We start from the raw sequence: 12,870 nt of genomic DNA, 5'->3' as shown, positions 1-12,870 counted from the left end.
AATGTCTGGTTATTTAAACTTCACATTTGCTTGCATACTGACTCACCTGGATCTGCCTTGATTAAAATTGTGCGTCGATCTGGCTCTTGATTTATTTTATTTTTAGCTCGACATTCATAGCGTCCCGTGTCGGATATATTAAACGACCGTATAATCAGCTCCGAACGTTTTCTAACAAACAAACAAATTAAATTTGAAAAGTATATCAATAAATTAGTACAAAAATGAAAAGGAAAAGCTACCAAATAAAATAATAAATTTTCGCATTTAAACAAACCAATTAAAACAAATTAAAATGTATAAATTTATAAACACATATTTTTTTTTACTTAGGTGTGAAAATAAAAAATTTGTTTTTTGTCCAACTTACTTGAAATGCCGAAATTTGTATAATTTCCGATTGCGATTAATCGACTTGCCATCCTTGAACCATGTGACCTTTGGTGGTGGACGCCCTTGCACTTTACAAACAATATGCAATTCTTTACCTATTTCCATTGTCCGATTTGTTGTTATTGTACGTATCGATGCGAGCTGTGCTGTAAAGAATTTAAAGCAAATATATTTTTGTCGTAATTATTAAACAGTCACTAATTTTGCGGTAAAAGAAAGTGGAGGAAATAAAACTACTATTTAGTTTTCTGGGTTGAGCATTTAAGGCAGTGAATAAATTAAGCCAAACCTGCCCTAATAAATATAAACATAAAATAAATGTAAGCGCGATAACCTCCGAAGAGATTTTAAGCCGAGCTTTTCTTTCAATTTGGGTCTTGCTATTTTTAATTTTTCCTACAAATTGGCGAGATGGGACCTACATGTTTTATACCGACTCCGAACGGCGTCTGCAAGGCAAATGAGTTTTAACTGAGAGCTTATCATGACAGAAATATACTCGGAGTGCTGGCCAAACACTGCCGAGGGGCGGCCCCGCTTAGAAAAATTTTCTTCTCGCCAAATTTTGTTTGCTTAATATGACTCACATATCGGAAGAGAAAGTTTCTTACCTCTCACGCTGAAGTTAAACCCTAAAATGTGGGGACGTAAATGTTAGCACCTTCTTGCTTATATCTATATAAAATATATACTATCTGCCAGACCTGTAAAAAAAAGTACCAGAACAAGAACAAGTACAGGTATCAGTACCAACTTCGAAAAATGAGTACAAGTATAAGTATTGAAGTAATTGTACTTGAATTGTTGAAGTACAAGTAAAGTACTTGTAAGTACTTTCTAAGTAATTTGATAAGTATTGAGCGGTTTTGAAGCGGATCAACTAATATTTTTTAACAATCAGCTCAACTACTGATCGAAAAGGTAGTTGCCACAAATATGAGATCTTTTATGAAATGGTTGAAGAAGAGGGTTACAGGTATCTTAATGATACATTAACAGATTTTAATATGCTTCAGAGTTATCCTTTTATGAAGGACCTATCCCTCAAAATGAATACGCCTTTAGCTTCCTCCGCCCCAGTAGAGCATTTATTTTCCTTAGCAGTCATTGTTTATAGTCCTAGAAGGCAATCAATGACGGACCTTTCGTTTGAAAAGCTAGTACTAATGAAGGTAAACACAAAACTACTTTAATATTGTTAGCTGTTGCACAATTTATACTTATTTAATATGTTGTTTTACTTATTGTTGCTTTCTAATATGGATATGTTGTACATTTTGTTTTTCCATTTATGAATCAAACTGACATAGTTTATCAGAAAAAGTACTTTCGTGTACTTGCAAGTATTTCGTAAGTATGTCTACTTGTACTTTCGGCTTCGAAGTAAAAGTACAGTAGTACTTAGATTTGAAGTACTTGAGTACTTGTACTTATCTGGTACTAGTACAAGTATGTACTCAGTACTTTACAGGTCTGCTATCTGCCTAGTGATATGACTTTAGTATACGCGCCTTGGCAACCACGCTACTGTTGGCAGCCATAAATCCGAAATTGTAAAATACTTCGTTTATTTGGGAACCAGCATCAACACTAGCAACAACATCAGCACTGAAATCCAGCGAAGAATCAATCTTGCCAATAAATGCTACTTTGGACTAGGTAGGCAATTGAAAAGTAAAGTCCTCACTCGGCGAACGAAAATCATACTCTACAAGTCACTTATCGTACCCGTCCTGCTGTATGGGGCAGAAGAATGGACCATGACAACAGCAGATGAAGCGGCTTTGGGAATGTTCGAATGAAAAGTTCTTCGAAAGATCTATGGATCTCTACGCGTTGGCGATGGCGAGCACTGAAGAAGATTTAATGATGAGCAGTCCAGCGAATTAAAACGCAGCGGCTGCGCTGGCTAGGCCATGTTATGCGAACGAAAGATGATGCTCCGGCCAAGAATGTGTTTCTATCGGAACCCGCCTATGGAAGCAGAGGTAGAGGCCGGCCCCCACTCCGTTGGAAGGACCAGGTGGAAAACGATTTAAACTTCCTTGGTGTGACCAATTGGCTCCCGTTGGCGGAGCGAAGGAGCGACTGGTGCGCCTTGTTGGACGTCCATAACCGTTTAGAAGGTTAAGCGACAATTAAGTAAGTTAGCTGAAACAAGTTTTTTCTTTTTTTCACTTCCATAAAACATTTTCGATTTTATTAAAGTCAATATGGCTTTCAGATGTTTCATAAGTATAGGCCTATGTTTTGTTTCTTCGAACATATCGTTTCAGCTACCAGTTCAGTGCGCTGGAGCCTCCTTTAGAACATTATTCTGTCACTTTACCATTGAGGGCTCACTGCCTCGCTATAAGTATTATATTCGAATAACTATTCCCTGACAGTTCTCCAAGGTGCTTTGACTCGTTTGTTACTTTGTCTCTAATTGCTCTCGTGGAAAGAAGGCAAGTTTAGCTCAACATCGGAATATAGCATACATTTCTATGTTTTTCCTCAAATGATGCAAACTAGTAGCTAAACCTAGTAAACATAAAGAAAACTAAGATCGCTGGTTCGCATCGAGCTCAAGACCTAACAATAATTATTCTATCATTATTATTGTTATGATAAATTTTTTCTTAATTGAAAAATTATTAAATTAGAATAGAAGAAAGAAAAAATTTAGACAGCTGCCAACTCATTGTATAGATCCATTTCGGGAACTGCTAAATTCCTTCATCGGCAACGTTTAGGCGTCGCTGCTATAACCCTTCAGCCATCACAGCGAGTTTTTGTTTGTCTTCATTAATACCACTTCTATTCTGGTTCTTGCCAACTGATATTCACAACCATAGTATCATATTTTATTGACACTTTTCCCCGTGCTCTGGGATGTATTAACACGTTTTTTGTTGTTATAGCGGGTTCGAATCGAGCTCACTACTGTGGTCTATAGATACTACTTAATACTACTTAATTTATAACTACATATATACAAAAATGAATTCTTAATCGCTGAGCGTCCAGTGCTGTAAGTTGAGGTTGGTCGAAGTCAGTCATTTTTGTTAATTTTATGTGCTTGTAGGGTTATTGGTAACTTTTAATTTAGTGGTTTGTTTTTGTTACAGCAGTTTTAAAGCTTCAAATATTCCGTCAGAGTTCGTATTTGTTCGTTTACTAATTTATCGTGGAATATTTTTTGTTTGCATATTATGTACATATTTTCATGTTTTGAGGTTCACGCGTCGACCTTTTTCGTAGACGTAAAGTACTATGACAGCGTTGTAGTGATATCCTGTAGTCTCAAAATTTACCAGTATTTTCTGAATTAAACACACATTGTTATCTAGAACATTGAAAATTTCACGGGAATTACCTCTCAAACTTATTTTGTATTGGACAGTAAAAATATACTTTACAAAACAAGTTTAGCACCATGGTTCAACTATACAGTTGGTTCATCTCTACAGCAACAACATACTTTTGTTCAGATTGTCAAAATTTGTGTGTTGGTATTGGGCGAATGGAATGGAGAGAAAACATAAAACTTTGCAATTCTTGTGTGTTGTGGGAAAATAATGCTTCAAATTAGATGCATTTACTAAAAACATAATTTGAAGTGATGTGAAAATATTTTTTTATGAAAAATTTACCAGCACGGCAGTAAATAATTTTCAGTGTGTTGGTTACATTTTAGGTTTGCCATCTCCTTTTGACAATTCCTATGTCAGTTAAATTAAAAAACTAAAATCAGCTGATGAGATAAGCCAAACATATAACTGAGCCATGGTTTAGCACTAAATAATTGGAAATTTGCTTTTAAAAAAAATTAATTATTTTTTTCTTACTTTTAGCTCTAAAAGCAAATTTCTGCTGGCAACACTATCTCACATGGCTATGTGCAGAATTATTGTTTATGAGCCATCATCACCCAATATTTTTGGTTACCACCGGAGGTGTTGAAACTATACAAAGCATGTCACGAAATATTATAGAAAGCAACTTAAAAAAAAAATTATAAACATTTTCTAAAAAGTTTGTGCTCATGAGAAATCTTTAGCAACATATAGACATAGATATGAATAAACATATACGTATAGCAAAGTAGATCAATGCTTATGAAGATTTTTAATTTTGCTCCGACTTTATGTGGAACAGATGGGCGCCAATTGGCATAGTAAAAAAAAAAAAAAAACAACAATCAATGCATAGATACTCGCTTATGTTTATGATTATTTTTTCACTGCCTTTTAAGTATTTGCAAAATTATACGAATAATTTTGTATAATTTTCTTATGAAATTTTTATTAACTAAACGCAAATTTTTATGCGATAATAAGAGCACGAAAGATGTGCTTATGTTTAGCCATAAAAACTCATAACGTATACAAAATTCCTTCACACACTTTCATATAGATTTCAATCTATTACATTTTTTTAATTTTATAGGTATGATTTTTAGGGCACTTCAAAAACCCTCAAATATTTTAAAATTTTTTGGAAGTGCGGAAATAACCCGTTTTTCGATTGGGAACCCTAAATGATCCGAACGTACTTCCAAAATCATCCCGCAAAAAATCTTGAAATGATTTTGATAATATGCCTGAAATGATCCCAGAACAGCTCCGAAAACAATCCCGAAATTATCACGATCATAAACCGCATCCCAAAACGGTTGCCAAATCTCCAGTACAATGTCGAATCGGACATGAAATTACTCCGAATCGATTGCGGAAAAGTTCGTGAAATATTTACCAAATTTTAGCGGATATCATATCGAACCAGTTTTCAAAACATGCCCAATATTATACCGAAATAAAATCAAACATGATCTTTAGATAGTTTCAAAGTAATACATAATAGAACAGAAATTTATCCCAAACGGTAAAAACAAGATCTGTAAAGCAATATCGAATGATCCCGAGTCGTTCCAAAAATAGTGGAAATTATACCGAAAACAATTTTGAAATTTTCTGGAAATAGTCTCGAAATTATCCGGAAATAGTTCCAAAAAGATCCCGCACGTTTCCGACATCTCCAGCACAATCCCGAATAAGTTCTGAAATTATCCAAGAATTCAATTATTACCGCAACAGTTTCAAATACAGTCCCAAAATTATACCGAAAGCAATTCTGACATGGTCCGAATATAGTCCCGACATGAACCCAAAATAGAACGCAAGATATGCCGATCCAGCATATAAAATGAACAATCTCGAAATTATCTCGAAGCAGTCTCAAAGTTATCATGAAACTGTACTGAAAAAATGCCGAATCAGTCCTGAAATTATTCCGAAACGATCTTGGAAACAGTTGCGAAATCATGACGAGGTGGTGCCAAAACGGTCCCAAAACGATCCCCAACACTACCCCCAAACGGTTCCGAAATCACCAGCACAATTCCGAACTGATTAAGGAAATTGCCTCTTATCCAGAAAGCAACTCTGGTATGATGCGAAGGTAGTCCCGTACATAAACCACCAAATAAAATAATAGAAGTTATACCGAAATAGCGTAAAAATTCAAGTAGGAAACAATCCCGAATGATCTAAAGAATTGTCTTGAAATAGTACCGACATTCTATTGAAATATTGTCGAAATGATCCCGAAAACAAGTCGACGCGATGGGGTAATAGTACAAAAATCGGTCCTTAAAGTTTCCGAAATTATCCCAAATAACTTTTGTGTGCTAGGAGGATTGAATGTACACGCAGCAGGCATGCCTGTTTTAAGAGACGACTAAAATTCAAATCCCCTACCCTGGTTCTGTGCTGAGCTTAGAACCAGCCACATTAAACCTCCTGTACTCTGTCCCAACTGGTGATGCCTGCTATCACACCACCAGACAGCTGTTGTGGTGCCAATAATCCTTCCTGCTATGATCATTATCAGCGCTTTCAAATCGCTGTTGCATTGCCGTTGCTACAATACTTCTCGTTGCTACCGCGACTAATTCCCACCCGCTGTGCTAAAACCATTCAGATTGTTTGTAATTGCTCTCCTCATATACCCCGCTACTCCGAAAAGCCTTTTTCCGCCTTCAGTTGTTCGGTTACTCTCACAATCACTTACCCAACTATTGGCGACAACCGTCCATCACCCCGTAAACGTAATACCCGTAAGCGCTCACTTATTCCATCCGTCGCATACTGCTAAAGCTGGAGACTTTGGTGCTTTATCGGTAACCGTATCGGTAACCTTTTAACAGCTGATTCGATCAACCTTATGAGAATCAATGCAATCGATTATTGGTGCCGCTAAGGTCGTAACCGTATCGTAGCCAACCAATTGGTTTTTGGTTTACCGTCGTAACGATAAACAGCTGATTACGTTAGGGATACGACTACAGCGATACGACATACGGCACCATTGACTCCCGCTTAAGCCACATCAATTCGCTCTCTCGCTTTCACTCTCTTCTCTCGGAAAGCTGTTGTGCTCCTAAAACCTCGAGCTGTGTTTGTGTATGCATTCGATCTTACACACTATCACTTACTTTTAGTGACGGTTTGTGGAAACCTTACTGGTCTAGGATTGACAGTAAAATTTATGTTTAGTTGGCTTGACAGGCAGGTAATATTACATACAAATTTGGCAACTTAAACTGGTCTTCACTTTCTTTTATACATATTGACGTTTCTATTTTAAACCATATCATTTTTATAAGATCACAGACGACCTTCCCATTGGCTGTGATATTTATTTTTATTGCATGCATGATTATTTTTAATTGTAGTCAAAGTTTCTCTATCTTTTTTGTTTTATTCGATTTTATTGCGTTTTAATCATTTGGTACGATTTATTTTTGTTAAGTATCTATGTCACATTCTCTGTTGTAGATTCATGGATGACTAATGCTAAATTGCATAACTTGTTGGTCGCATGAGTGCCAAAAATAAAAATCAGATAAAAATGTCATGTCGGCTGATTGAAATGTTGCATGATCTTACCCTTGAAGGCTACTATTAAGGAATGATGGGAAATCAATTACGTTACGTATACGCGCACACCATAAAAGTGTAGAATAGCTAGCGTTGCACGTATGCTAGAGTGGGTCGCTAAATGGTCCCTATTTTTTATGAAAGTTTATCAACAGCAGAAATTTGGATTTCAAGCGTATTCACAGTTTAACTGATTCAACCAAAAGTAGTTTCGATTACTATGCTTTTCAACCTTTCCTTAGCTCGAGATATGTAAGTATCTACATTTTCAGGGACTTAGAAAGCATATCAACCAAGGGAATATAAGCGAACATAAGAAGACGCTGAAAATGTTCCTAGATAAGTCTAACAAGGGTTTAAAACGATTGTAATAAGGCTTCAGAAAAGGATCACAGAAAGTTTTAAACATGACTCAAATGTTATAAATGAGTCATAAAACGCTCTAAATGTAACGCAGTCGCTATCAGTTTGAGTTAGTTTTGATTTAAGTTAGCATAAACTTAAACTTTGCCGTGTTTTTCAATATTCTTTTGGTGCTATTGAAAGGCTTCTTTATTGTATTTTTGTTTTGTGCACACTGGTTTTGCTACGAACTTCTTATAACAGCTGTTTTGAGGGTTTTATTTACTTTCATACAGTCGTTTTATTACTGATCGCTCAGTGATATTAAAACTTTGTTTTAATTGCAATTAAAACTCTCCGAGTTTATTTGATCTGAACGGCTATCAAGAGAAAACAATGGGAAATCTGTTTCAAACTGAGGTAAATTTGTTTTAAACTGTTATTTTATGAGTATAAGGAGTCCTAAATATTCCAATAAGAATCAAAATTCAACAGATTTTGAGTCATTTTTGACTCTGTTTTAATTTCCTTTTTTGTTTGTTGCTGTTGAAAGGCTTCTTCATTGTATTCTTGTTGTGTGTTACCCCCTTTTCATCACAGCTGTTCTGCAGGTTTGGTCGACTTACTTATACATAACTACAGTAGACTTAAACCTGATGGCTCAGTTATATTTAAACTGTTTTTTAATTAATCTTAAACATTCCATTCTTTGTTTGATCTTACGTATATCAACAGTTGAAAGTTAGACATTGAGCGAATTGCCATTTCACTTGTTTAAATCGAAAATAAGTACGATCAACATGAGAGAATATTGTTTATTGCTTAGCTGGACAAACGATCATTTTCCATTAAAGCCCTAAAAATGTCATTGTATCAGTCTAAAGAGTTCATAAAAGGCCCAAAAACCTTCAGATATATCCCATATGACTCCAAAAAAGGCTGGAAATTTTATTTCAACAAAAATTCTCTTCAAATTCAACGAGGTCGCATTGATCTGTTTTTTTTTTTTCATCACAGCTATTTTGCGTGCTACACTGGCTGTCATGTACATACAAATAGTGGCTTTCTAACTGCTTGATCATTAATAGCCATCATCCGGTGGCAAAGAACCTGAGCCAGATAAATAATTTTGCATGTAGATGCAATAACAACGATTTAAGCCAGATAACTCCAGATAGAAGTTTGGTTCAATTTGTGACCCAGATAATTTGTTAATTACTTTTCTTTAGTTTGGCAACGCTTTCGCCATATGAGTTAAATGAAAATGAGCGGCGACATCTGCCTATCACATTTCACGTGTGCGAAAATATCACGACATCTGCTTCTCAAGTCTCTCAATGATCCGGAGCATTCCCGTGAGAATTGAGCGTGAGCCGGAGCTGTAAAACTCACTGGATGACGGCAGATATTAAAATTGTGATTTAACTGCAATTAAAATTTGCACTGTTTTTTTTTGATGTGTAAACACATTTACTCACGCTTTAGGGAATACAGAATTTAAGCTTGACTGTAGTCACTACACTGTAGCGCAATGTAGGAAAAATGTACGTTGTACAGTTAATACGAGCGAAATCAGACAAAAATTGATGGCAAGACCAGGAAGGGAAATGAAAATAACACCGACTTATCAGTTTGTTATAGGTGTGCTATCGAGGAATTAACCAGTTATAGGTTTGTTAGCAAAGTGTTATAAATTTGGTATCGATAACATATGTTATCGATGACTTATTATTAGCGAACCATTCGTTTTTTATCGAACAATTTTTAATTTTCTATCGATTATGCATCGATTAGTAATAGATCTCTAATCGAAAAACTATCGATTTGTTATCGGAGCGCTTCCAATTCATCATCGGCGTGTTATCGAGTTGTTATAGAAAAATTAACGATTCGTTAGAAATTTGTTGTAAAAAGATTATCGATTTGTTATCAAAAAGTTATAGAAAAGGTGTTGAATATTTAACGATATGTTATCAAAATCCATCGATTTGTTACAAAAAAGTTAGATTTGTTCTCGGAGTGTTGCTAATTTGATATAGGCAGAGTATCTATTTGCTGTCAAAAAGCTATCGATTTGATACCAAATAATTGTTGATGGCGTCTCGGCTACCAATTTGTTCTTGATTTGTTATCGAATACTCATCGGATTGTTATTAGAATGCATACGGGCATTTAGGCTGACATTCTTTTTAACTTGAGTCGTGCTACTTTTCGATTTTTTAAAAAAACATGAAGACTCAGAACGCCAATTTAAAGCAGGGGAATTTGCTGTCTGTAGCTTTTCATGGCAGAAATACACCCCACTGCCGAGGGGCAACCCGTTTAGAAAATTTGGTTTTCAATGAACCTGATTAATAACGTGAAAGAGGCATGCGCCTGAACACCTAATCATATGAAATTAATTTTATGACGCTCTTCAATGCGCTTACATAAAATACTTATTTGCTCATTAAGGACTTCAAAAAGAGCTAATTTAGAGAAAAAACCTTAAAAAAAATCTCGTTTCAGGTTAGTTATGGGAAGTTTAGGAATTAGGCCGAAACAATTTTTAAAATTGATCATAAAACACAACACATGTTTTCCGATTGAGAATCGTTTCTGGATTTTTTTTTTGTGTACCTATTGGTTTACCCCATTGTGAATTCATACAAGTGGCGAATGTTTCATAAAAACGTTCACAGTAGTAAACAGCCTCGATCACCTGTTCAATCGCTGTCCGATTACTGAAATTATTTGTTCAATAGTGTTTTTCAAACATTTTTGTAAACGACTGGTACATTGCAATATTTACATATTTTAAAATGCTAGCTTAATTGGATGCTCACATTTAATCTATTAACTAGATTTTAGAAATTAATATTAATATTGTGACGAATATTAGCAACACTAAGGGATACTATCATCTCTAAGCCAATACTAAGCAGTGACTTGTATGCACATCAACAAATCAATCATTACGTCTATACATATGCCCACACAAGCAGCGGAGAGCAACGCACAAACACATGCATATATCTGAGATACTTGCAAAAGTAAGCAATCATCTGTGGAAGTATCACTCACATATACACGCGCATGGGATATGCGAGTAGCTTATAGCTGAGAAATTTATAGCTGATAAACGAGTAGAAATAGAAACGCCTAGAAGTATGCGAACGAGACATTACAGAGTATAAAAGGAGGTAAATCTGAGAATCAGTAATCGGTTTGATTTAAGCACGCTATCTGTTGGGAAGTAGAAGTGTTATTGTGAAGTACTTTAATAAAGGCCATAGTGCATTATTGAATAGAGGAGTTATTTTTTCAACAGTTTAGTGATTCGAACGTTAGTAGATGGTTGCAAATAAGCGGAATTGCACTAAATTCGTTACAATATATAGTCTGATTTTCAGTATAGACATTTAAAAGAAAAGCTGATTTGAAACACAAATGGGCAATTCATGGCACTTCAAATTAATAATCGTGAGCAAAACACAAACCTTTCTTCCATTATCTGGCCATTCGCGACAGCTGTTCTTCATATCATCTATTATTTGACAGGTAGGTATGGCAATGGGGGAATAGAAAGATTTTTCACTTGTATGAATTCACAATGGTTTAGCCACCAATACTCTAATGTTTATTAATAAACTTCAAGATCAATATATATTGACACATAAAACGTATATATATCGAAGCAAATTTTAGCTAAATTTCATTTAAATGCCATAAACATTTATTTAAATTTAAATTAAGCGTGTAATACGATTTTTTATTGTTTCTATTTTTGTTTTCATCGATTTTTTTTTTAATTTTAACACACTTTGACCACTACAATGTTCATCATACGCCGTGTAGCACATCACATCTCTGTAGTGTGTGAAGTTCATGCATGAATCATGCGCTGTGATATGTACATATGTATGTATAGATGATATGTCTAAATGCTTGCATTTTTAATAGTTGTTATTGTTATGTTTTTGGCTTCTTTTCACGAAATTTGCGTTAATAACTGCGCTACCTAATAGACTACGATATATCTGTGGTCACAAGTCATATTCGCCCAAGTCAAGATAGGATGATTAGCAAAATTATGTTTTGATAGAATTTTATGCCTTGTAAATAAACCCTAGCGATCTTAGATTTTAACAAGTAAGAAAATCTAAGTTCGGGCGAAACCGAATATTACAAACGTTGTTGTTGTTTGCTTTATGTGGTTAATATTAGTGTTAAAAGGCGGCGCAATAATACATACATATATGGCTCTATTCTTAACTCATTTTCGTTCAAAAGAAGCAAAAAGGATACAGAGACTACCACCAATGAACTGGAGCCGATAAAAATGTAGTTTAAAAGTTACAGCTATGAAAAAATGTTTATGCCAAATTTCGTTCGGATTGGGAGATTTTTGTTTGACTTATGACATTAAAAGTATTTTGGAAAGAGTAACAAAAAATTTCAAAATTTACTTAAGTGTTATTCTAAGCTCAACCATACCACTTCTGAGGTAGAATATCAGTCAAATGTAGTTGAATATTATAGAGTTATAGCAAGCTTTGTTAAGGGTAGACCTTTAGCAAAAGTGGACGTGGCCTTTAATGGATTTTTATTATCTTCACTGAGTCTATATAATTTGACCAGGTTAGTGTTTCTGCGAATTTCAATGTAATGTCTTTAACGGCTTTTGATATACGGCTGGTGAAAGTTACAAATTTTCTTCTTTCCAAAGTTTTTGGAATTTATATTTTGCGTCATAAAATCAATCCACCTATCAAATTTTATTAGCTTAGCGTTATTCGATAACGAAAAAGTGGGCGTGGTTATCGTTTAATACAAAACTTTTCTCATTTTCAATACCAATCTATTATGGGTCCAGATAAGCCCGTATAACGAATTTGGTGAAGATATCTCAATATTTGCTCAAGTTATCGTGTTAACGGACCGACAGATGAACGGACATGGCTTAATCAAATGTTTTATTTTCGATACCGATGATTTTGATATATGGAAGTCTATATCTATCTCGATTCCTTTATACCTGTACAACCAACCGTTATCCAATTAAAGTTGTGGTACGCTGTGTACAAGTACAGCTGGCTATAAAAATTTATAACGATCCATATTTCAATTATTGATTATGAATGATATTTGTTTAAATTTGTCTTTCATATTCGAGATTTGAAGCGTTTTGTAAAACTTTTCAGTTGGCTTAATTTTAGACTTAGGCTGTTAT

The 12,870-nt window shown here is 34.8% G+C and overlaps 1 protein-coding gene across 7 annotated transcripts in view; it reads right to left on the bottom strand.

Annotated features, from left to right (window-relative positions):
- Positions 1-12,870, bottom strand: part of vn (membrane-bound neuregulin protein vein) — a 288,582-nt gene that overhangs the window by 27,433 nt on the left and 248,279 nt on the right. For 6 of the 7 annotated variants that reach the window (XM_067787033.1, XM_067787034.1, XM_067787032.1 and 3 more), the window contains exons 3-4: positions 371-539; positions 47-171 (exon numbers count right to left, since the gene is read on the bottom strand). In XM_067787033.1, coding sequence (XP_067643134.1) covers positions 47-171; positions 371-539 — 294 coding nt within the window. Of the gene's footprint in view, positions 1-46; positions 172-370; positions 540-12,870 lie in introns of those variants that run through there. The other variant, XR_010953403.1, reaches the window with a different exon arrangement.

This window comes from Eurosta solidaginis, chromosome 5 (genome assembly GCF_040869045.1).
Source record: "Eurosta solidaginis isolate ZX-2024a chromosome 5, ASM4086904v1, whole genome shotgun sequence".
NCBI classification, from domain to species: domain Eukaryota; kingdom Metazoa; phylum Arthropoda; class Insecta; order Diptera; family Tephritidae; genus Eurosta; species Eurosta solidaginis.
Note: the sequence above shows the minus strand (reverse complement) of the source record. Positions and strands in the feature narration are given on the sequence as shown.